The 24,868-nt window shown below is 39.3% G+C and overlaps 1 protein-coding gene across 6 annotated transcripts in view; it reads left to right on the top strand.

The window, feature by feature from the left end:
* MAST2 (microtubule associated serine/threonine kinase 2) overlaps nt 1-24,868 on the top strand; it is a 187,289-nt gene that overhangs the window by 143,544 nt on the left and 18,877 nt on the right. For all 6 annotated transcript variants that reach the window (XM_088169765.1, XM_088169764.1, XM_088169763.1 and 3 more), the window contains 12 exons: nt 2,363-2,438; nt 3,314-3,523; nt 9,263-9,364; nt 13,212-13,344; nt 14,983-15,044; nt 15,701-15,786; nt 17,182-17,390; nt 18,277-18,415; nt 18,837-18,969; nt 20,350-20,515; nt 21,538-21,639; nt 23,253-23,375. In XM_088169765.1, the coding sequence (XP_088025891.1) occupies nt 2,363-2,438; nt 3,314-3,523; nt 9,263-9,364; nt 13,212-13,344; nt 14,983-15,044; nt 15,701-15,786; nt 17,182-17,390; nt 18,277-18,415; nt 18,837-18,969; nt 20,350-20,515; nt 21,538-21,639; nt 23,253-23,375 (1,541 nt within the window). The remainder of the gene's footprint in view (nt 1-2,362; nt 2,439-3,313; nt 3,524-9,262; nt 9,365-13,211; nt 13,345-14,982; nt 15,045-15,700; nt 15,787-17,181; nt 17,391-18,276; nt 18,416-18,836; nt 18,970-20,349; nt 20,516-21,537; nt 21,640-23,252; nt 23,376-24,868) is intronic.

Here is a 24,868-nt window from a genome sequence, read left to right as displayed (position 1 = left end):
TTCACCTGGTTGTGTCCCAGAGGTGCTGTAGAGTACCCAGCAGTGCTTGGCAGGCAGCCTTCAGTTAGTTAGTCAGGTATCCAGCTAATTAGTTCCTTAGTTTCCCAAGCTAAGAATCAACATTAAAAATTATGGTGCAGTATATTATATTGCAGTCTTGCTATAGTCATTGCTAGACATTTAATTTGACCTGGTATATTGAGCAAATTTTATTTTGGATGATAATGTGCCCCTTGATCCGAGGTTTTATCCAGAGATTTTTGGGTACTCTGTTGTTTTAGTTGATAAAAAGTGGCATAGATGGGCTTCCAGAGGTGAGAGATAAAACTGCAAATGCCCAAGGAATCTGAGGGATTTTTAAATGTTCACTTTCTTGCCAGTTGGTGTGCACAGAAATTGTTTGGTAAAAAACAAAAGCAAACACAGTAAATTCTCATGTTATGGCTCTCCCTAACGAAATGCTACATCTGCTGGCAGGACAACTCAAGTAGCCTGATTTCTGCATAGCTCTTAATTTCCTGTGTTCATATGAATAAAGTACCTTGAAAGCAAAAGGCAAAATCCCTCATGTTTTATTGTAGCCTAAGACAGCAAATACTTAAGCAAATGTGCAAATTTTAGTGTTAAAATGAAGTATGTGTGTGCCTCGGTATTTCTGTCTAAGTATCAAAGGGCTCATATATACTTGTAATTTATACCTTACTCAGATAACACAGAGAAAAAATATATCAGAGAAAAATAAATCCTTCAGTAACTGTGTTCACCAAGTCCTTCAGCTCCATATGAAGTACCAGTAAACGAGTGTCATATTTGTGTCAGTGTGTTTGGTCTTAGATAAAAATGTAAAAGGATAGCAGGCTAAATGTGCAGGGGAATTTGCTTATAACTCTGCAATTTCAAAGTTTTTACCAGTATGTTTTAATTATGTCATACATTACATATGAATATAAATGTAAGTTTATTTTAAAAGAAAATTCTCCTTGATTAAAAATAGCTATCTACCAAGCTAAGGGAAGTTGATGAAAATGTCTTTTTACTTGCTATTCATAACATCCAAATCAGTTTTCTTCTTCTTCAACAGAAGGATTCAGTGACAGATTTAATCTGAAGTGCATTTTCTCAAGCTAAGGGATAAACAGTAATAAAAACAAGGCATGATGTAATTAATGGAATTTCTGTACAAGGCATGAAAAGAGTTTGATACTGCTACAGTCTGTGAGCCAATGAGTTAATTTTTTTTTTTAGTTGTTAATATATGTTGCCAAAAGAATGTTTTTGCTCTAAGTAGGTTAGCAGCAAGGTAGTAACTGTAATGCATTCCAAGTTTAAAATGCATTTATTCCATTTAGAGAGATCCATTTCAACCTTCACTAGAAAGTTTGAAATGTTTGAATGCATTCAAGATAAAATTGTATCTTTCGACATAGAGTATTTTTAGCAGTATTTAGTACTCTTTAAGATCATAAAGACAATGATCCTGTGAGATGCCAAATAATTGAAGCCCTTGTTTGTCTTGCACATGGAAACAAGGTAGCTGGAGAAACGAGCTGCTGCAGGCGATCTGTAGCTGGGGATTATCTGCATTACCTCATCCGCCTGTCCTCGGTGGCAGAGTGAGTCAGAGCCCTGCATACCATCAGATGTGATGAAACGAGATGCAACCCTTCTTTAAAAAACCCACCCCAACAGTAACATAAATGCAGCTTGTCAAGATTTAGCGTCCTGGTTTTTTGGTGTGCCTTTAAGTTTCTTGCTAACCTGTGCATAGATGCATATGGATCCATGGTGTAATGTGCATCAAGGGAGTGCAGCGTTCATAAAAGTACTCTGTCCCTGTTGCCTGTGGAATTTATTTCATATGTAAGATTTAGCTGAATAACAGTGCTCATGCAATATCCTTCAGACAAAGGAAAACAAATCATTGGAACTTCCTTACTTCCTATTGCTCTGATCCCCTCTGGCACTGGAGACTCCAGAGCTCACTGTGATTCCTGTTGGAGTAGGGCTGCCCCTGCTGCCACAGAGGGCAGTCACAGAATGAGGGCAATAGCAAATGTATGTGCAATAAATGCCCTGGGGTTTTACAAGCTTCTATGTTAGGGTTTGCATTCACTGGAAATAAAATAGGGGGGATTTCTGGCAGAGCCTGTGTGGGGACAGGGATGTCAGCAGTCTCCAGGAGACTGCAGAATGCCACTGCTTGCCAGGATCTTCTCTGAAGTTCAGCATCTGCACATTACTGAAGTGAACTCAAGCTTTTGGAAGGGCTACAGTCAATGTGGCAGCATGGTGATCAGCACTGAGTTTTGAAAAGTTTTGGTGTGATACCTGTAAATGATACATGATTTTTTTTCTCCTCTAGCCCTGGTCGCTCTCCAGTTTCCTTTGACAGTGAAATAATAATGATGAATCATGTGTACAAAGAAAGGTTTCCAAAGGTAAAGAATCACTTTTTGAATAATCCATTCAATGAACTTGTGTCCAAGCTCAGAGTTAGTTTGTAGTGCTGGTTGGAGAAGGAGCCCAGCTCTTACATCTCATTTCCAAGCAGTGCAGTTTGCTGAGAGTTTGAAGCTGCCTGCTCATCTTCATTTGTTAATTCTGCAGTAGAAGAAATAGATTTAGTATACATAGAGATTAGGATGGAAAAGGATGAGGTTTTTTTGGTATGTATTTCATATTTGCTAAATTTTGGTTGTCTTCTATTGGCATAAGAAATTCTCACAAAAGTGAGAAGAAGTGCCATACCTTGGCTTTTTAAAAAGCTGAATATTAAAACCTGTAGAAGCAAATTAAAAGTTAAAATCTCATTGAAATGAGTATAGAAGATTGTGTATCCCACAGCTGTCAATATGGCCATTCCTTCCTGTTCCACCACCAGCAAAAATAGATGTTTCTCTGGAGACAGGATATCAGGGCTTATAGTGATAGAAACGCCGTGTGTTTATTGCTTGGGGCAATGATTTTCAGCTTCCACAGACTTGTCTAAAAGTTCTGAAAACTGCCTCACATCTTACATTCTTTCTTTGGAGACCCAGGGAGGAATACAGCCTCAGGACCAAGATATTTCTATGGTCATTTACATTTTCAGAAAGCATGTTTTGATTAATTTTAGTTGTTTACTTATGTGAACATAACTTTTGCTTCTGATGTGCTATCATTATTCTCAGAAAACGCTGCTGTGTTTTGAAATATTTTGAAAGCCTCATGCAGTTTGGTATTGCAAATGTTACTTTAGCATCCTATTTGTTTATGCTTTAAGGTCTGCATAAGTAAAATTCAGGAGTAATTTCTCTTTATTTTGCCCTTTTAGGCCACGGCACAGATGGAAGAACGGCTGGCTGAGTTTATTGCCTCGAATGCTCCAGAGAACGTGCTGCAATTAGCGGATGGGGTCCTAAGTTTCATTCATCATCAAGTTATTGAACTGGCCAGAGATTGCCTAGATAAATCACGTGAAGGTCTTATTACTTCTCGGTACTTTTATGAGCTGCAGGAAAACTTAGAGAAACTTCTTCAGGATGTAAGTTCCCTCTGGAAAGTAGAATATGTTATTTTGATTGAGACTTTAACCAATAAGGCAGAGCTCTGATTTTAGGAGAGACAGTGTGGGTTCCAGGTGAGGGGCAGCAGGTGAGGGGTGTCAGGAAATCTGAGATGTTCCAGTCTCCTGTTGATCTGCTGTAGGTGGATTTGAGTAAATCACTTCACCTGTGAACTTTGATTGTACAGCAATTAAATGTGACTATCACATTGACATTTGACTGTGTCAAAGGCAGTCTTTACCATTAATGAAAATGGGTTTATTCAGATGAACAAAATTACTGAAATCTTTTCTCATGAGCTTCAGGACTCTGAATGACTTATTAATTACAATAGTGCCTTCAAGGAGCAAAAACATCACAGATATTAGTGTTGCTGTAAATTTTTCACAAAAGACTTTCTTGGGTTGAACTTAATCCAGTTGTGGATTTTTAGTACTTGGATGTGTTTTGTGGCATTCAAAGCATATGGAAATACACAAGGGGGCGTAATTTTAATGCATTCTCGGTATGCTTCAGCTACTCATTAAAAATTGCTCTTTCCCCTTAAAAACAGTATTAAATTTCAAACATCTCTTAGTATTTATGCTGTAACTGTTGTGAAGAGTCCGTGCTATTGCCAATTGCTGCGTCCAGACCTCTCTTTAGGAATATCTTCCTTATCCTCTCCTATAATGATACAGAAAGCTGAAAAGCTGGTTTTGTAGATTGCATTATCAGATAGCAAATACCACAGAGACACCTGGAAACAGAACATCTTAAATACTTTGTTTTCTGTTATGATTTTAATTTAATTATATCTTTACTGATCAATTTGCCAACCCACTGGTATGAATTGCACTAGCTTGTGTCCCTTTGCCACTCTTTTTAGATATTAGAAAAAGGCAGATGAGTAAAAACACTATATTAATATACAATCATTGCATTAAAAAGTTTTGTGAAAACTGCAGGAATTTCCCTTGTATCAGCTAAATTTTTTGGCTATCCCATTTATGTAAATGTGGCTGTAATTTTTCTGGTATTTGTTATGCTTGAGAGAAAAATGAGTCATGTTTGGATCTGTGGTGTTCTGCTTAGGGAATATAATTTTGACAGACCAAGAGAGATAGGGAATATCTTTTGAGGGGCTATATGATTGTCTGCCTACAGGATATCAGTAACCACTTGTGGATCCCCCTTGTATCTCTAAAGTCTGGAAGCAGGGTATTTGCACATGCCAGCTGTGAAATAAGGGATCAGGTCTCTTTGGGTGATGGTTTGGAAGTTGGGAAGTTTTCATTAAAAGTGACTTTGTATGCTCAGCAAAATCTCTTACATTTCAGGGGCACAAGGGGCCTACACTGTGTTTTACTGCTTCTGGTAGCAGATTCTTGGAGCCTGAAAATCTCCTCCCTGACTTTCCTCCTCTGTGTGTGAACAGTGATTTCTTACACCATAAGGGACTGAGAGAGCCATAAATTAGGGCTGGCCACTTCCAGTCTGCATTTTCAGTCCTGTCTTCTGGCCTGAAGAGGTTAATCAGGGTCTCGGAGGAGGTGTGGGTCAGATAAATCAGCTTTTTCCTTTTCTCCCCTTCCCCTCAGAACAAGTCCTCAAAATGCACTTCTTAAATGTCCCTTCCCCCTTGATCCTACAGGTATTATCCTGCTGCTCTGAAATACTGGGAAAGGTGTCATTGAACAGTGATTAGAGGAGATACAATGGTCATCTCTGAGCTTGTTCAGGAATTGTCTTTTGGGGCTTTCTTTGCCCTCTTCTGCAGAGCAGGAGTGAGAGAAAGGTCAGCTCTTCAGTTTGATTGATTTACTGTAGGAAGTAAGGTGGGCTAGAGGTGATTAAAAGGAAAGTTTAGAGAGACATGGGAGGCACAACAGGCTGGAAAGGAAGAGAACAAAGACATTAAAGACATTGGAGAAAGCCAAAAGCTTAATTCCACATCCTTCTCATTTGATTTTTTCCCCTGTCCATGGCTTTTTCTGTTCCTTAGCTTATCTTTTAGATATTAATATTTAAAAGCTACTTGTTTTCCTCTGCTTGCCTAGTCTGTGCTTTGCCCTTCAGACTGCATTCTGCAAGGTAGTAACTGGGACATTTTAGTCAAAATATATAGAAATTGGTGATACTATTTGTTTTGGAGGACCTACCTGGAACACAGGACATTTTTGAGTCAAGTTTAAACTATTCCAAATTTGATAGCAAGATTTTAACCTTTGCTTAGGTTGTAAAGTATCATAAATAATTGGTACATAAATAATAGCAATTAGAAGGTAATTCAAAAAGCTGTTTGACTTGGGAGTTGTATGGTCTGTGTAGTAGGCTATGGAGTTTTATGGTATTTTTTATAACATACTGAAAGGTTGGAAAGATGCTTTATTGGTGAATAATGAGGCCAAAAAAGTGGCAGAAATATCCACAGATTTTCTTACAATTTTACTGTGAAAGAATGGATTCTCTCTCTTAAAAATTCTTTACAAGGTATAGATTCTGATACCTAGTAACAAACTAAACCTGTGCAGCATTTCAAACCATAAAAAGGAAACTTGATTTAATATATTGTAGTTTGAGTAAAAATGTAAAAGAGACCGTTTGAGTATGCAAATAATGAGCTATTTAAATGCACCAAACCAGAAAGCTTTTGGAAGATTTTTAGATTCTCGGCTTTTGTAATAACATGCCAACAAATCTCATTAGCTATGGCAAATGAGATCTTTTCCCTTGTTTGGAGCATGAAATACTGTCTTTTAGCCAGAAGAACTTATTGCATCACTGAAATAATCATGAAATAAAAATAAATTTAAGAGATCTTCTTCATTTTGGAAAACGTGCACTTGAATGCTACACTTCACATCAAAGTAGAAATACAAAAAAATAAGATAGAGCACTGATATAAAAGAGAACATGTGACATTCAGTTCTTTACCTGTTACCATGGGTTAGAATCTCAGGTTACTGAAGAACAAAAGGTTATAGTCATTTATTGCTTGGCTGAATCAATAAGGTAGAAGCAGCCAAAAGAAGTCTGATGATTGTTGCCTAGGTGTAGCCAGTTGGGCAGGAAGGTGAAGGATTACAGGTGTTTCTGTGCATGGAACAAAAGGAGCAGGGGAGGGTATGAGTGTTCTACAGCAGTGACTGATGCTGCATATTGGCAAATGGATATTCTGATTGCTTTCTTAGTAGGAGACTGAGTGTAAATTTATCAGTCCTTGGCTTTGCAGGTCTATTGTTTTGGTTTCCATCAGTATATTAGCTCAATTACAGCATTGTGACTTGCATATCCCAGTTATTGGTCCTGCTGAACCCCAGGGGAGGGCAGTGATTTTAATTTCATGCCCCAGCAGCCACAGTTAGTGACGGATGGGTCTTTCAGATGAGGGAATCGGTTTGTAAATTACCCATGGCTACCTCCTGTCCACGTGTCACCAGCAGAGTGTGCAGGAATGGCAGCAGCCTCTGCCCAGAGCCCTGCTGGGGAGGGCAGGGGAGGGGAGCCTGGGATGGCAGCAGAGCCTGGGGGCCGGTGTGTGCTCCAGGGATTGTGCTGCTGAGGGGACACAGCTGGGGGGACACAGCTGGGGGGACACAGCTGGCACCTGGCTCATGGGAGCAGCAGGCAGTGCCTGCCTGGACAAACCTCCCGCTCCCGGGCTCTGTCCCTGGGACACTCTGGAAACAAGGAATCTGTGGGGATGTCCGGGCTGTCCTGTGTGAGGAGCAAAGAAGAGGAGGCAGTTTCACTGAGGATCTTGGAGGAGCAGCGCTGTGCAGAGATGATGGCTGAGTGGCTGTTACAAGTTGTGTTTGGTTTTTGTAAATGCTTTTTTGCTTTTCCCTTTCGTTTTTTTGTATCATTTGGCAGTCGTGGTCGCACTTTTTATTTTCAAGACAGACACCTGATTAAACTAGCTACATTTTTGAATTATTTTATCTGAATTGTCATAGATGAGAAAAGGAGAAAGCAAAACGACTTGATTTAAAAGACTAAGTTCTCTTTAACAGTATAAATGAATGCAAAACAATGAACGATATCTATTATATTACATTTTGTATAATATAACCTATGTGGGGGAGAGAAAAGGACTTTCCAATTGCATGGCTCAAATTTAACATAAGACAAAGTTGTTGATGTTTTATCTGTTCGTTTCAGTGCAGCTAACCCCTGGTGATCTGGAATGGCTTTTAAAATATGAAAGCATTAAGTTCTTTCTAAAATTCATATTGTAACTTTTAAGTTTGCATAATGCATTAGAGGTCACAAAGTGAATATTTATATTTTCATTGCAATTATTTTCTATTTCATAATTTTAAAAGTCTTTTGATCAGTAGAAGAAATTACAACTTATTTCAATATTTCTAAAATAATCTTTCTTTTAAGGCTCTATAGCCAGGATGGACCTCTGATATTGTTTTTAGATAATGAACTATCAGGTACATCACTCTCTTCAAGGTTAAAATTCTAGCCCATGCTAATCAGTGCATAAGGAGAAAATCAACATTTTTATTCTGACTGGTGTAAAAATGAGCATTAATGAACCTTTTAATATTTTTTTTGTTTGGCAGCAAAGGATCAGAGATATGTTATTTAAAATGCTGCTTATATATTTCTAGTTCTGAATTTCTGCTCCCTGTGTTTGCATTGCTCTTTTAGGCGGTCACCACTGTGATTTGACTTCTCAGACATATAAAGACATATATTATATGTCTTTTTCTTATATGATTCAAATGGACAGCACTAAATTAACCTTTTAGTTTATTGCTGCTTGCACTGTTGTTGATAAAATATCACTCTTATAAGTAAGTGGCTCATTGCCAGCAAAAGCTCATTTATTAAGTTCTGGACTCTGTATTTGTGGCTGTGTTAAAGCACAATTTTTAGACCTTGGGGAAAAATAGCTGTACTTCGTTTAAGAGTTTTTGCAAGGCATTGGAACCATTTTTTATCACTTTGCAATTAAATACTATTATATTTCTGCTCCAGAACTCATCATGTAGTCATTGTGTGCTTCAAGAGAAGGATAATTTCTGAGGGCTCTTTTGTGTTGCTCTTTTTTAAAAAATATATTATTGTTTTGGTGTGTTTGCTGTTGTAAAAAGACATCCCATAACACAAATACACACACATATCTTGAAACTAAGACTTGACTTTATACTGAAATCTGGTAAAGTAACAGGCAGGACTAAATCCTCTGAATTAAGTTTTTCTCTACGCTTTTCTTTGCTTATCTGCTTGGTCCTACATAAAATACAATGCAATGCTGGAGTTACTCAACAGGATCAATAAAACTGAAAAAAGAGAAATGGAGGTTGAATTTTTCTTGATGATGAAGAGAAATTCTAGTTCAAATTCTAGCTGAAAGTAAAGCTCAGAAATGTGTCTGTTAGTGATTACCCAGATGTCAGTGTTGTGTGGAAGGTAAAATTGAAAAAATCAGTATTTCTCTTTTCATTTTAAAAAGTAAGCCCACATTGTATCTATTATAATTGATAGGTGATATAATGCAAACAGAGCCTTTGAAATATGTCTTGCATGATAATGGGAGTCAGTCGTGATGGAAAAGCCAGACCTTGGCAAGGCTGAGCGAGCTGAGCTCAGCCTGCCCTGACTCAGCCGTGCCTTTGGCTGCTGATCCGGTCAGCGAGCTGGTGATTGCATTCAGCATGTGATGTACAGAATGCAGAGTTCCGTGCTGGGACCGTGACGTGCTCTTGTGCTGTCCACAGGCGCACGAGCGCTCCGAGAGCTCCGAGGTTGCCTTCGTCACGCAGCTCGTGAAGAAGCTGATGATCATCATCGCCCGCCCTGCTCGGCTGCTCGAGTGCCTGGTGAGTGCAGGCCTGGGAGAGGATCCTGTGCACTTGAGGGACACAAAGCCTTCGAAAGAAACCTTTAAATGCTCGTTAAAGCGTTGGTGAAAAATAAATTGATGTTTAATAAAAAAGAGGAAGCGCTAAGTGGCTTCTGCGTTAATATAGAAGTAGTTCTCCAACAGGCTGTCAGCTGCATCAGCAGCTAAATTATATTTTAATATAAAGTTAATGGCTGAGGGGCCAGATGTAGCTGGCAACATCATTTCATGCTACTTGATGCCACTGGATGTTCCTCATGTTGTTAATAGCTACTGTAAGGAGCCTGTGAATGTCTGTTTGGGGTGTGCCCGGTGTCCAGAGCGCCATGCTAAGGAGGAGCTGTCACTAAGGAAGAAGTTCCCTACCACGACATAAATGGTGTTTGGGCTCTGGGACTCAAACCCTTCCTGTAGACTCAGTAATTGGTGAAACGTGGTGTCAGGTTTTCTAGCTGTGAGCACCCAGTGGGATACACCCGTGTGAGATCCAAGAAGATTTGGGAGCCTGCGTTTGAAATCCTGTTTGGTGCTAATGGAATGCAAGCAAAAGCAAATCTCACTCCTTTTTTAACAATTTAATCTGGCTAATAACAATGCTTTTTTAAAATGTAATGCTAGAAACTGAAGTGAATATTGTTTAGGCAATTCCAATGAATTAGGCCACGGTTTCCCAAAGTTCTGCAACTACAAAAATATTTTCTTGGTATGGTGGAGAAGCAGCTAGAAAACCCGTATTCTCATTGCCATGCCATAGCAAAAGTGTTAATATAGATCTTCAAATACATATAGAAAGAGGTGTACACACAACTGAAAGGGTTCAATTCAGTGACTGTATTTCAAAAGCATGCTGAGAAATTAGTGAAAATGTAGGGAAGTCACCAAAAATTGTGAGGTGTCACAGACCTACAATGGAAACTTAGAGAATGACAAGGTGAAATTCCCTGATGTGTCAGAGCACATTCATGGTGGTTCTTTCTGGACATAAAAGTGACAGAGATGCTACAGGTGTTTGAGACATCAGAGAAGTTGGCTGGATGAGGAATCTGTGGCTGACTTAATAAAAGCACAGTTAACATGTGGGTTATGTTGGGGTCAGTGTATCCATGGGTGACATCCCTGGAGTCACTGGAAGATGAATGAGTTTTGTGGAGCTTTCTTTGACAAAGTAAACAAGAGTGGTCCAGTCTTAACAATGATACCAACTTTTGGTAACACCTGCAGCAGTTCTGAGAACTCGTAGGCTTTGGAGGGTTCCTTATTCCTCCTCCACAGCTGTCAGATGGATCACTTTGCTGGGAATCCTGCAGTGCAAGGAAGGCCACTGTCAGAGAGGAATCTGGCTGCACAACCAGCAGGGCAAATACCTTCACTACTGATTCAAGAAATCTCTGCCAGACTGCACTGAAAATCCCAGGCACAACTCCATTCAAACTGGGAATTCCTTGGTTTTCAAATAATGTTTGTGATTTAGATGAGTTTTCATGACTCCCACTAATGTTCTAGCACTTCAAAATTTATTTTGGAAGCAAAGACAATGGAGAAGGGGGATAAATTTAAACTCACCATGTTTGTGCATGCATTGCTGCATTCACCATTGTCATTTCTGCTTGTGTACACTCATCATCTAGGAAATCTTGGAACCTCAGAAAGCCTTGTGAACCCATATCTGTACCTGCAAAGAGTTCCAAACTCAAGGCAGCTCTTAGTTGCAAATCAAGAGGTCTCCAGGTTCTATGTCTTCTCCACCTGATGTTCTGCAAAGTGAGTGGGAGCAGGTGGAAGCAGCGAAGTCATTGAGATTTGAGTAATGAATTCCAAAGTCTGTAGTGACAACCTTGACAATGAAGTGGCCAGACTCCAAAATGTAGAAATAATATCTGGATCTGTGGGTTAGTCTCACCTGGTTTTTTCAACCTGCATTGCCTTCCTAGCAGTTTTTTTTCCAAGTATTTGTTTTAATCTGGTGACATGAAGAGTTAAATACTAATGTTCCATTTGTCGCATAAAGCAAGAAATATAATAATGGAAGTCAACTGTTTAAATAGCTTTTGAGAACTAATTTTCATTTTTATCTTTAACATACCTTTTTGTACCTTTGACTTAAATTATATGTGAATTTATAAAACGTTTTTCTACTATTTAATATTAAGGTTAACTTTAGTAACACTGCTCATTCTTCTTTCTTCCTTGTAAGTGAAATAAGTGTCCATCACAATGCTTGTGATGGTTGTGATTGTTTTAATGCAGTCAAAAAGCATTTAAGTATTCTGAAGTCCAGCTATTTGGCTTCTGTCTTTGCATTACCTGTTGGACTATGAAATGTTTATTGACAGATAATCTCTAGGGCTTCAAGAAAATAATAACCTGGTTTGTGCATCTCTGCGACCATCTTTGGGAAAAAGTATCTAGGTTTTTTCAGTTTATTTTTCCATAGCACCTACCTCCCCTTAGTAGGGTTCATTCTTCTGTATTCAAAATGATTAAACCTACCATAAATAAGTCAGAACAGGAATTTTTATAGTTCCTTAATATTTTGTATGTTTGGGATTTTTTGTCACCAAGTTGTTTTTTTCCCTCTGTCTTCTACTCACCAATAAATGACTGCAGCTGTACCTCGAGAGGTCCTTCCTTGGCTCCACCATCCCTTTCACTGCATTCTGGTGACCATCTCTCTCTGTGGTCCTATCTGGTCTGGCTCTGCTCTCTGCCACTTCTGAAGCTGCTGATTAATCCTTTTCCAGAGGAGTTGGGAAGAAACTTTGTTCCTCACATTGTTGCTGTCTTTGGTGACAGCCTCTATCCAAGCAGCATTGCTTGGAGCAGTCATAGAAAAGTGCATCTGTTCTCTGCTCAAGTCTCTTCACATCATTACAAGCTCTAATTTCCTTTTCTTGTTTGCAGTTCTGTGCTCTTTTTCTCTTACGTTGCTGACCACACACCAGTTCTTTACTGATGCCCTCAGTTATGTGTGCATGCTCAGCTGTTTGCTGAAACTCTTCCCCTTTCATCCTCCCATTTCACTGGAAAATTTTTGAAGAGTGTTGGCGAAGCTGCTCATTGCTGGTGAATGATGAGGTTTGTAGGGGGAGAGCTAAAGTGATCTGGTGAACTTGTTTCTAAGCAGAGGGCTCCTGCTGCCCAAAGTTTGTCTTTTGTTTCCTACCATATCTCTTAGTGCAGTGTGAGAGATCACACCTTCTATAACCTTTTCTGGCCTGAGAGATGAACCAAGCCTGAGTTGCTGAAGTGATCCTGTGCTATAGAGTACAAGAAATAGGGGAAAAATACTTCTTATGAAGAAAGCAGTTTTATTAATAATTTAATTAGCAATTGCTGAGGTTAGGACAGTGACAGGATTGGGTGGGTGTATGGCTTGATCAGAGGTGACATCTGGCAGCAGGAGAGGCTTATCTTGGGTTTACTCACCTGTCAGATGGAGATGGCAGAAGGTGGTGCCTCAGTTTTCATCACAGACTTTTCTCTGACAGGTCCCAATGTGACAAAACTGGGAGTTGTGTCCACACTTGACACTTACCTTAACAAGACCTTTTGAAAGTTTGGGTTTGGTTTGTAGAAAGTCCCTACAGTCCTTGTTCTGTTTTGATTTGCTGATCTGAACCTGTGGGATGTAACTGTCTGTTGGTTTTACAGAGCAGAGTGGGAAGCATTGCCTTGATTGTTATAATTGGAAATGTTCTGCATCACTGCTAAGCCCAGAATTACCTTTGGATGTTTCTGAGGATTCCCCTTTATGGGGGAGAAACCTTTTATAATTGTAAAGCTGCATCATTTGTCTCTCTCTGTCTCTCACTACTTTGCTGTAGGAGTTTGATCCTGAAGAGTTCTACCATTTGTTGGAAGCTGCAGAAGGCCATGCCAAGGAAGGGCAAGGAATTAAATGTGACATTCCTCGTTACATTATCAGCCAACTGGGACTCACCAGGGATCCCCTGGAGGGTGAGAACTCTTGTTAGGTACTTTCCAAACTGTTGAAAGGATAGTCAGATCTCCTGGTCACTACATAGCTGAAAGAGGCTTTTAGTTTATTGATTGAATTTCTGGGCCATTTTTCTTTATTTTCCTGTTTGCTGTCAAATTCTAGACTGTCCTTTCCAGCCCCATGTCTCAAAGGAATGTTGCTGGGGTAAGGATGGCACATCAATAGTGACAGTTCTTTACTTATGATGTTAATAATGTCTCCCTGTATTATAGCTGAAACAATGTTAGAAAATGTCTTTAGGATTTAACTGTTTTCTCTGTGCTGTTGGACAGTAAAAGTAAATTCACCTGTTATTTTTCTGATCTGCCTGGCCTGCTAATGGCCTGGTTGGAAAGTATCCTGTCATCCCACTTGATTGTCCTCTCTGGGAAAAGTGTGTATTCTGTGGTTTTCCATGAGATTACCAGGATGAGTGTGAATTTTTAGCTGGAGGTGAGATTGAAGTTTTACATCTTATGTAGCAGCCAAACCAAAGAGAGCAATGTAAGGACAGAAACAGCTTTTCTGCAAGGTGCCAAAATTGCATATGTTAAACTTTATATAGACATACATTGGCCCAGAAGATTGTAACTTTAGAATTAGTGAGTTAATATTTCTGCTTGGCACTTTGCTGGCTGAAATGACAAGTTTTCTGAGCATGCACAGCTTGTTCAGCAACAATAGAAAGAATGACAGGGACTGGAGGTTACTGCAGAATATTTCAGTGATTGAACTATACTTCTTGTTATCTCAGGAGAGCATAATTTTAACATAAATTAGTAGTCTGGCTAGGACTAGTTTAACTTCTCTGGTGTTTACTGGAATGACAGTGACAGGTTGACTTCAAGTGAAGAGCTCTTCGGGAAAATTTCTACCAAAGATTGCTAAATGCAATTTAATAGCATTTGTTGAAATCTGACATTAAAGGGAAATTTCCTTTGATCCCTGTCATGGGAGAGAACCTTTCCATTGCTAATTCCCCTTACTAAAGTCAAATTTTCTTTAGAAATGTGGGGAGATGTCAAGGTGCCTTATTTCCTTTCTGTAAGGAGGGCACCCAGAAATGTCAGTGATGTCTGTTCAGAGACTCGTAGCTAACACAGGATTTGGGCTTGCAAAGTTTACAGCACCTCCTGTGACAACTGAGTAGCCTAAACTAAGTGACTTTCCCCCAGTTTGCTGCTGCTCAGTGTTTTGCAGAATCAGCCACATCACGTGGAGGGCAGCTGTTTGAAATGTGATGCTTTTTCTTCTTGGAGCACAGAGGTGCCACCAGGCTACATGCAGACATGTATGTGTGGAATGGGTTTTAATATTAACTAGACAGCACTTTCCCCAAACATGCATTTATTGCTTTTACTTATGATAGAAACTATCTAGAGTAAGTTCAGGCTGAAATTAGAACAATTTATTATATTCATCTTTATATAAAATACTGCCTGCAGCATACAAGATGTTAAAGGTTATCACTGTATAATTGGGGTGACTTTTTACAGAGGGAGAAAATGTCCTTCATCATCTACAAGCACCTCTTAAAACCCTGTTTTTCTTGTATAAACAAAGAGAATAGTGTTTGATTGAGATCATTAGGAGTAATCTTTCCTCTTTCTTTTCAGAAATGGCCCAGTTGAATAGCTATGACAGCCCAGACACTCCGGAGACAGATGATTCAGTCGAGGTAAAGCAGTAATACACTCACTCTGTCTAGCACTTTTTTTTCTCTCAAAAGAAGTAGTCTACAGTAAAGAATTAATTATAATGCAGAGTAATTGTAATTTAAAAAAAAAAAAAGTGCTGACATTTAAAAGCTCATATTAAAACTAGAGTACATGCTCATAAAAACGTGAAAATCTTTATACAGTGGTGGTAAAATGCTTAAAAGATGCAAATAGGCATTATCACCAAGTTTTGTGGATTTTTTAAAAAAAATTTGGAGTTACAAATGAAAATCATCTGGAGGAATTCTTTATATCCACATTTGTAAAATGTGATGGGTTTTGAAAAGAGTTGACTTTAGTAAAACCACTGGAAAAATTTAATTATGTAACTGGCTAGATTTCAAAGATCCTTATTTTATTGGTTTTTTTTAAAAATGTAGTATTAAGGAAAGGCCTGAATCTTACAGTCCACTGACTTTTTGTGGTAATAATTTGTGAAGGGCATCTGCAAACACCCTAAGGATGCAGAAAATTGTCCTAAAGCTGAGGACCCCAGAAATTCAGAAATTGAGTTTGAGTTAATGGGTGCTTAAACAAGAAAAGGACAAAAAAAAACCCCATATAGAATTAAGGCATTCCTACTCCTGATTTCCATTTTCTTGTTGTCTTTCCTCAGAGCCGTGGGGCCTCTGTCCAGTCAAAGAAAACTCCGTCTGAAGAAGAGTTTGAAACTATTAAACTGATCAGTAATGGTGCTTATGGGTAAGGCTTTTAGACTTTGAATTAGAAGAAAATGCTGTTATTGTCCTACCCAACAAAGGGTTATAGGAAGATTTGGCAAATGTCTGGGTTTTGTTGGGTCCAAAGCATGAAGTAATTTCACTTGGGTCTTACAGAGGTTCCATAGTTGTATCTTCTGCATTCTTCTGGGAGATGCCATTTCTTTCTTTTATTCAGATTATATATATAACATATGTGGCTGTTTGAGAGCACTTGATATGCTAAAAGAAGTGCTAGAATAACACTGGGGTAAATCTACTGTGAGGAGTAATACATGAGAAAGGCTATTAGATTTTATTATCCATTGAAGAATCAAGTATGAATTCAGCCAGTTAGGGTTTTAACCACACACACAAACCTATCCAGAATTTTAAAAGGCAGTTCCTGACTCTTTGCAGGTCATAAATCCTTACCAGTGAGGTCATTAGGCTGTTACTGAAAAGCAGTGGTACTCATTAGGTCATAGCAACAAAACCTGAGCATGTGCTTGAATGTTTTGTGGAAGTGAGTGCTTAGTTAACAACAAGTCGCTTTTTAAAAATTATATGTGGAAAAAATGTAAGCATGGGTTTTAGTGAGTGAAGACACAATGAAGCATGTTTAAGAGTCATATTATGAGACAAAAAGATTTTAAAGCTCTTTAGTCACATTTCTGCACAAGTTCCATGTAACTTTGTAAAAAGGGGAGAGAGGAGTGGTAGTTTTGCTGTTAGTCACATGTCTTTATCCTGGATTTATTTTACAGTCAGTGGCTGGTGAGACACAATACCACATTAAATGTAATGTACTCCAGAGAAAAGGAAACAAGTACTGATTCAATAAGGCAGGCAGACTGGATGAAAATTTTATTTGCAAACTGTATTATTAATGTGCAGGAATCTAATGATCTGCAAATGATAGAAGTGTAAGAGATACTTTACTGAAGGAAATCCCTGGTGACAGTGCTGCGTCAAATTAATTTTATGGAGCCTGGAAAGGACTCATGCTGATTCCATAGATTTTGGACAATTTTTTAAGCCAAGTAGTTACTGTAGTGTTGAAAAATACATGCTGCTCTGCAATGGTGCTTATGGAAATTTGTGACATTTGTGTTTGAGATATCTCCTTGTTTATCACATCAGCAATAATGCTGCTTTATTCAAGAAGGCAGAGCAGCTTTGGGAAGGAAGCATCATGGAGCTCCTTCTTTGCTAGGGTAGATTGCCACTGAAACGGGATTTTATGGAGTCATGGATAAGTCTGTCAGGATCCATTCAAAACAGTAACGTCACTGTTTAAAAAAACCCAACAAAACCATAAAGAACTCCAAACCTAAACCCACGCCAAACCAGCTTGAACTGAGAATGACCCTTTTCCTCTTGGTGTGTGGTTTTGCAGAGCGGTGTATCTGGTGCGGCACAAGACCACCCGCCAGCGTTTTGCCATGAAGAAGATCAACAAACAGAACCTGATCCTGAGGAACCAGATCCAGCAGGCCTTTGTGGAGAGAGATATCCTGACTTTTGCTGAGAATCCCTTCGTGGTCAGCATGTTCTGCTCCTTTGAGACCAAGCGGCACCTGTGCATGGTTATGGAGTATGTGGAAGGTATGGTTGCTGTTGTCCACACCTCCAGAGGGGCCTTGGTTGGGATGGATGTGGGCTGTGAATCCCTGTGGCTGATACAACACATTTGCAGTGGAGCTGAGCCTCACTGCTGAGGTCAGAAGTCAGTGTGAACTTTCCAGTCTTCAGTGGAAAGGAAACCCTCCCTCTCTCCTGTGGGATGGTGTGGCTGGATCCATAGCACATTTGCTTAACATTCCACTTAAAAAAAGACTTAAGAAATATAAGTCTTTATTCTTTAGCAGCCTTTTTAAAAATAAAGTGCCATTTTATGCTGATGTTGGTTTTTTTCATTGTTTGGTTTGCTTGTTCTTTGAAATATAATTTGATTTTACTTTATCAGTATATCTTATTATAAGCAATATTCACTGGTGGATAGGATTAATTTCTTATGCCTGGCTAGCTTGACTGAATGTTTGAGAAATAAGATTATAGTTATTGTATCAGTGCTCTTTCAGATAAATTAGTGGAATGAAATCAGATGTATTGACAATACGAAATTTTAATGTTAATTCATCTTTGCAAGTAGAAATGAAGGTCGACTGAGATATGTGCCCAGTGTTCCCAAGGAAGCTTCAATCAGGAGTCCACAGCCTCTTCAAGGCTTCCTTCAGTTTGCAGAGGGCATCTGGACAATTCCTGTCCAAGCCTGCCCAACATATATGGATCTCAATTTTCCTAGGATTTTAGTATTTGTTTTAAGTTCAAGACAGAGTATAGAGAGATCTTTAGAATTCCTCCTAACAGGGGTGTGAGAGACAGCCTTTAGAAAACTTAGTCTAATCTTGTACTGCAGACCCCTAGCTGTTTTTTTCATCCTGATACTCGCCATTTCAAAGTGCCATATGTGCAAATGTTTTGTTTCTAGGAGGTGATTGTGCTACCCTTCTTAAGAACATTGGTGCCCTACCTGTTGATATGGCGAGGATGTATTTTGCCGAGACTGTTCTGGCACTGGAGTACCTACACAATTATGGGATTGTTCACCGTGACCTCAAACCTGATAAGTAAGTCTTGGGCCCCTCAGAGGGAGCAGAGCCAGTCCTTCAGGGGCTTTCTCTGTAGGCACCAGGACATGGGGGCTGGAGACAGTATTGATCCTCAACAGCATCTGACATGCACGAGGTTTTATGGAATCTCTGGCTACTGTTGTAGAAGAAGATAAGCACAGAAAGGGTGGGAAGAATGTCTTCAGGTGTGATCCCAAAGCTGTTGCTACACTGGTGGTGTTTTGGCAGAAGGTAGTCTCACTCCTAGTTGCCTTATTTACTCTGTGATATTTAGCTGCATGGAAGGTTTTTCCCAGGTGTTTAATGGGGATGTAGCACTGAGATAGTCCTTCTCATTATCTTGTATTCTTTTTGTTTTAAATTGGTTTTGGGAAACAATTAAATCAATGTTGCATTATTTTACTTCTCTTTCTTTTAGTCTCCTGATAACGTCAATGGGTCATATTAAACTAACAGATTTTGGGCTGTCCAAAATTGGGTTAATGAGTCTTACAACCAATCTTTATGAGGGTCACATTGAGAAGGATACCAGGGAATTCCTGGACAAGCAGGTAAGCTGAAAATAATGTCTGTTGATGTGGGATCAGATGCAGGATTCTGTCTTGGGATAGAATCAGAGTTTGTAGCACTCCTTCTCTGCCTTGATGCTGTGCTGTGTGTGCTGTGCACTGTAAAATGGGAGGAAAAGATACAAGTCCATTCTCATGTTTGTACATAAATTGACGTTGTTATTTCAGCTTCTTGTTTTGGAGTCAGGGACTTCAGCTTAGTTTAAGATAGTGTAAGGGTGGCCCAGGCAGCAGTGCAGGTGTAAACAGAAGTTGGTTTAGGGATGTAACATGGATTTTGCTGGAAGGTTGTTCCACGATCTCCCCCTTCTGGTGCTTAGAAAGTTCATGGCAAATTTCTATATGTTTCTTGTAATTTTATCTAACGGCTTAAACATTGATTTTTATTCCCATGATATTTACTAAGTGTAATTTTTCTCCTTAGCCTTCATTTTGCTAGGCTTAACCAGCTAAGTTCTTGTAGCTAACAAGATAGATTTTCCTTTGATGAATGAATAGCTCTTCCATGTAACTCCTTCTGTTTGAGTTGATCTTTTCTGGGCATAGTTGAAGGAACTGTTCTGGATGCAGGCTCACCAGTGCCTTGTATAATGGGATTAAAAAATGCTTCTCTCTTCTGAAAATACTTAGGATCGCAGCTGAATTTTTCAGCTGAATTTTTAGTTGTGCCAAGTGTTGATTCATAATTATCCTGTGGTGTTGTCTTCCTTTGCTTCTGAGTAAGGATGCTTTTTCTAGCAGAACTCCCTATGGTCACTAGATCAGATTCTTGTACTTTACAGTCTTACATTTTTTACAACTATTTTGTTATTGTTGTTGTTGTTTCTAAGCCCCAGGCAATTTAGATCTTCCAAGGTAATTTCCTTAGCCATTGTCCATGCCAGCTGTACCTCCCAAGATTAAGGCTGAAGTGTGTAATCATGCTGTGCTGCTAATTCTGCATCTGTGAAACTAAATTCTGTTAGCACAGAGATGTGAGAGGTTTGTCAAAACTCAGTTCCTGATAGCTGTAGCTGTGCCAGCAGACATCCATCAAGCTGTCAGACCTAAACACACAGAATATGCATTTTTCCCATATGCTTTCCTGTGCATACACCAAAGAACTACTTAGCTGGCATGTCCACACTAGGAACATTTAATTTCATGTGATGTTATTTCTGTGCAGGTAATATTCTTCAAATATAGACTCTTGCTCCATAGAAGTAGTTCACAGCATGAAGTGGTTAGTGGCAAAACATTAATAACTTCCTTGTAAAGCTCTGAGGGGGTAAAGAAAGGGGTGGGGGGGAAAAAGACAAAATAAGCTTTGACATGAATTTGGCAATTTGTAAATGTATTGCTCTGTTGCATGTTTCTCTTGAGGTCTGTGGGACTCCAGAGTACATTGCACCAGAAGTGATCCTGCGCCAGGGCTATGGGAAGCCTGTGGATTGGTGGGCCATGGGAGTTATCCTCTATGAGTTCCTGGTTGGCTGTGTTCCTTTCTTTGGGGACACACCTGAAGAGCTGTTTGGACAAGTGATCAGTGGTAAGTTTCTGCTCTGGTTCTGAAGAGGTTTCAAAACGTGCTTTGAAAATAATTGAGGATCCACAGTTTAGTCAGAAAGGATTAGGTATAAAATAATGGGGTTCAATTTTAGTATTTCTAAATTTCTGTGTCAAAGCAGCTTCCATCTGATTTCAGCTATGGAAACTTGTTGTGTTGCTTAACATCTTCCTGAATAGTTCTGTCATGGTGTGGAAGTCATATAAATCCTTGTGGGATTGAGGAAAAATATTTGGGGAATTTTCTGTTCTGTCTTTTAACTTAAATGATGGAGAATATGAAAGGAGTAGCCACCAACTGGTCTAATTCAGGCTGATTTTGGTTATTGTTTTTGTAAGTCCAAATGCTAGTCAATTAGTAATCTTGTATAAGTGAAATGAAAGGAAATTCTGAGCAAAATACATTGAAGTTGTTGTACTCAGTACCTCCATGTCTTGTGGCTTTTTAAAACTGTCTCATGCTTGGAGCTGGACAGAAAATTGCTTTGTGTTCACTTGGTGAATATGCCAGTGAAATCATTTCCTATTGGGAATGCTTTCTGAAGTGGTAAATTTTTAACACACTTGGCAAATGTCCTTTGTAAAAAGCAAATTTCAGCAAAGCACTAAATATGATGCATGAAATCGTTACCTGTGAATTGTTCTCTCTGTTCCAAGTATAACTACTGTGGAATGTGCAGGCAGGAGATACAGTCACAGTATTGTCACTGTCTTTGTTTATGGATTGTCATGGAAGTCCCATTTCATACTTTATTAATAAAGTCCTTAAAGCCTTTTTTTTTTGTCTCCACAAGCACTGCTTGGATTGACAGCAGCTTTAGCTGATGCTGAATTTTATGCATTTTGAAAAATGTCAATGCTTGAATTATATTAAGCTGCTGAATTCAAGGTATTTACGCTTCTGGGGCAGTTCTCAATGCTGCACTTTGAGGTATAGGAGTGTGAATGGTTATTCAAATTAGTTGGGAAGCTGGTAGAAAATGTCAAGTCTCTTTTTGTCCCTAGATGAAATTGCCTGGCCAGAAGGAGATGATGCACTGCCACCAGATGCCCAGGACCTCATTTCTAAGCTTCTCCGCCAAAATCCTCTGGAAAGAATGGGAACAGGTAAGAATCTTGTGCACAAGAAACACTGTCCAGAAGCAGGGGATGAAGCTACCTTGCCCCAGTGATGCACACCCACTCCTGTTGAGGAATGCTCATCTAGAGCTGGGGAGCAGCTTATACTGGATTCAGTGTGGTGGAGCTCTGGGAATTAGTGTGAGATGTCCATGAGCCAGGCAGATTTTACTGTCTTGTCAGGGAAACAGGAAAGGGGCACTGTCAGCTTGGCAATATCACTTCTCTGGTTTGTGCTGCTCCATTATAGGCTTGAGGGTTGTGTTTCCATTTGAACAGTGTATAATTAGATTTCTTTGAAGTTCTCTTCGAGTAGGGTCTTAATCCCTGCAATGGATGTGAATTCCTGGGTATAATAAAATAAATTAAAACTTTCCCATTCCTAGAGGCCTGTAGTGTAGAATTCTCCAAACATACAGCAAAGTCTGATAATCTTTTTGGCAAAGTCAGATATGTATGTCAGTCTTTCAGTATTATTATATCAGATTTAAAGTTTTGTAAGCCAGCACTTCTCATTTCCTCATAGTAAATAATAGTAAATAATCTCTAGCTACGTTCTTGTTTTGAAGTAATTTGTGCAACACTGTGGCTTCACATGACAGCTTATCTTTCATTTATTTGATTAGTTTAATTTAATTTGGGATTTTCAATTCAGAACTGCATTTAAAGGATAAAAAAAAGGCTTAGAGATAAATATATAACAGTTCCAAAAGGCGCATGTATTCAGCAGACTTAGCACATGTGCACACAAGGGTGATAAATAGATCATGAATTAATAATGATATCAGATGGTTTTCACATGTTCTTTTCTACTTAAAATCCATGTACTTGAAAGATGTTGCTGTCATGGAAAAGATGTAGAGTTTCTAGCCTTATAAAATGAGTTGATGGACTGATTTTTTTTGATTTCTTATATACCTGTAGTGCTGAGACTGCTGTTTCACTTGGCATGTCGTAGTGCCACTGGCACTCAGCAAACCTTTTATCTCTTTTCCTCTGCTCTTTTCTTTTCTAAAAAGACAGTAGCATCTGCTATGAATTTTAATTTCATTTGAAAAAAATGCATAAACTGGTAGACCGATAGTCTTTACTTTTTCCTTCTGGGTACCCAAGGTTCTGATCTTAATAACAATAGATACTAATTCAGGAAGATAGGTGAGCCCTGTCTTGTTCTAGGCACATGATTGAGTTTATTCACAACAGTGGAGTTGTGAGTTGTCACTCAAATTCCAAGTGCCTCTCAGAGTTTGCTCTCTTTATTCAGTTATGAACAAGATGGTGTTTAGAGTTTGAAAATTTTAAATTAAGGTGTTAGTTCTTAATCTTGCAACTCACTGTGGAGTGCAACAGCAGATGCTGTCTTCCAGCATCTGTGTTGTTGCTAAACAGGAAGAGGAGGTGGGAAGGAGTAAATTTTGTGAAGGTTTTATCCTGCATGACAACTTTGGTAAAAGGATAAATTGTTTCTCAAAATTCCTGGAAAATGTGTCACTTAAAATACTCGAGTACATTTTCTTAGGCTCTTGATACTTTTAGAGTTTGTTTTTCATGTTATGCAAATGCTGAAAGAAATACTCTGCAATAAAGTGTGCTTATTTCAGGTAGTGCCTTTGAAGTGAAGCAGCATCGGTTCTTTAAAGATTTGGACTGGAATGGATTGCTCCGGCAGAAAGCTGAATTCATCCCACAGCTGGAATCTGAGGATGACACAAGCTATTTTGACAGTAAGACTCAAGATTTGGCCAAAACAGCATCATATTTCTTGTGCATATTTCATTTTTGAAATTGTTAGAGATAAGTCATTTTAGAAATTGAATAAAACACTTGATGGAAATTGCTTGAAAACGTTTCTGTTGAATGCCAAGTAAGGTTTCTTTGAAGGCAAATTAATTTTAAATGAAAAAATGTTGCTGCTGGAGTCAGTTGGCCTTTCACTGGTGCCTGTGGTCCTGCCAACCATGGGACTGCAGTGAGAGGTGCTGCCATTGTCATGCTGGGTTCATTAAACTTCTTCCAAAGCATTTGGTAAATCCAAATTCCTTGAGTTTTTGAGCAATATGATCATTCCCTTGTGAGTGTTTTCAGCCAATAAATGCTTTTTAAAAAACCCAAAACAAACGCTAGACCTTGAAGACAAGTATATGGAGAAAATTCTTAAGAGATTTGAAGTAATTTGAATTCTTTTCACTGCAAGTGTGTCACTTTATTTTAGTATTACTAACTCTAATGAGATATGAAGTGTGTATAAATGTCTGGGAACTGCCATGGTATCAGTGCTGTGTAAGATTCCTGGTATTTCAAGATAAGCACCAGACAGAGTCAGTGCTCTTGGGAGAGAAGGGAGGAGTGTCACAGGAGGGGTGGAGAGATCTCTGTTCCCAGAGCCTCTGCTCCCTAACTTTTCTCATTTGACTTGTGGAGCTGAGCAGGTGGAAAGGGCTTGGTCAGGGTGAGGTCTTTGTCCTTCTCCAGCTGCAGAATGGGACACTGGCTGTTTCAGTTCCCTGAGATATGGAACTTTCTGCTCCACATCAATGGAATCTCTCCCATCTTGGGGCCATGGGACTGTTTGAATCTGTGTGAAGCACATTTTTGCTCTGCTCCTGTGCTTTGCTGGGAGTGAAAGGGGGGGAGAGCAGCTGCCTCCAGACCCTTGGCTCTCACACTGCACAAGCAGTGATTCCATTTAGATAGTGCTCTTCCAGTTTGGGGAAGGGGCTTTTAGGCTTGTTTGGAGAGGTAGGACTGGGAGAGAGAGATGGATTGAGAAATCTCTGTGTGGTTTCTGCAGAGAGCAGTTGGAGTCAAGCTGTGCAGAGGGGCAGAGGTGGGGTTTCCACATGTACTGAGGTTGTACTGCTACAACATACATACAGGAGAAACTGATGTGTGGGGTGTTCTCACCACTGACTGGATTTACAGGATGTGGAAACTTTGCTCACTGAGTTGGGTCAGTGACTGGCAGAGGCCCAGTGCAGCAGCCACGAGCAGATCCTGGTGGATAAAAGCAAAACCACTGGGTCTGTCAAGTTCCCAGAATGATGGGAAACTCCCCACGTGCCCAGGCACACTCGGTATCAGGGTGACCTTGATGTGAATCCTTTAAAAAGGCTGGAATTCTCACACCAGGAAATATCTCACATAGACACTGATAGGAGCTGGTGTTGCTGTTATAAACCTGAATGCAGAAAATGTTAGAATTTATAAAAGTAGCTTT

This window comes from Sturnus vulgaris, chromosome 9 (assembly GCF_052056855.1).
Source record: "Sturnus vulgaris isolate bStuVul1 chromosome 9, bStuVul1.hap1, whole genome shotgun sequence".
Classification (NCBI taxonomy): Eukaryota; Metazoa; Chordata; class Aves; order Passeriformes; family Sturnidae; genus Sturnus; species Sturnus vulgaris.
This window is presented reverse-complemented; position numbering and strand designations above follow the sequence as displayed.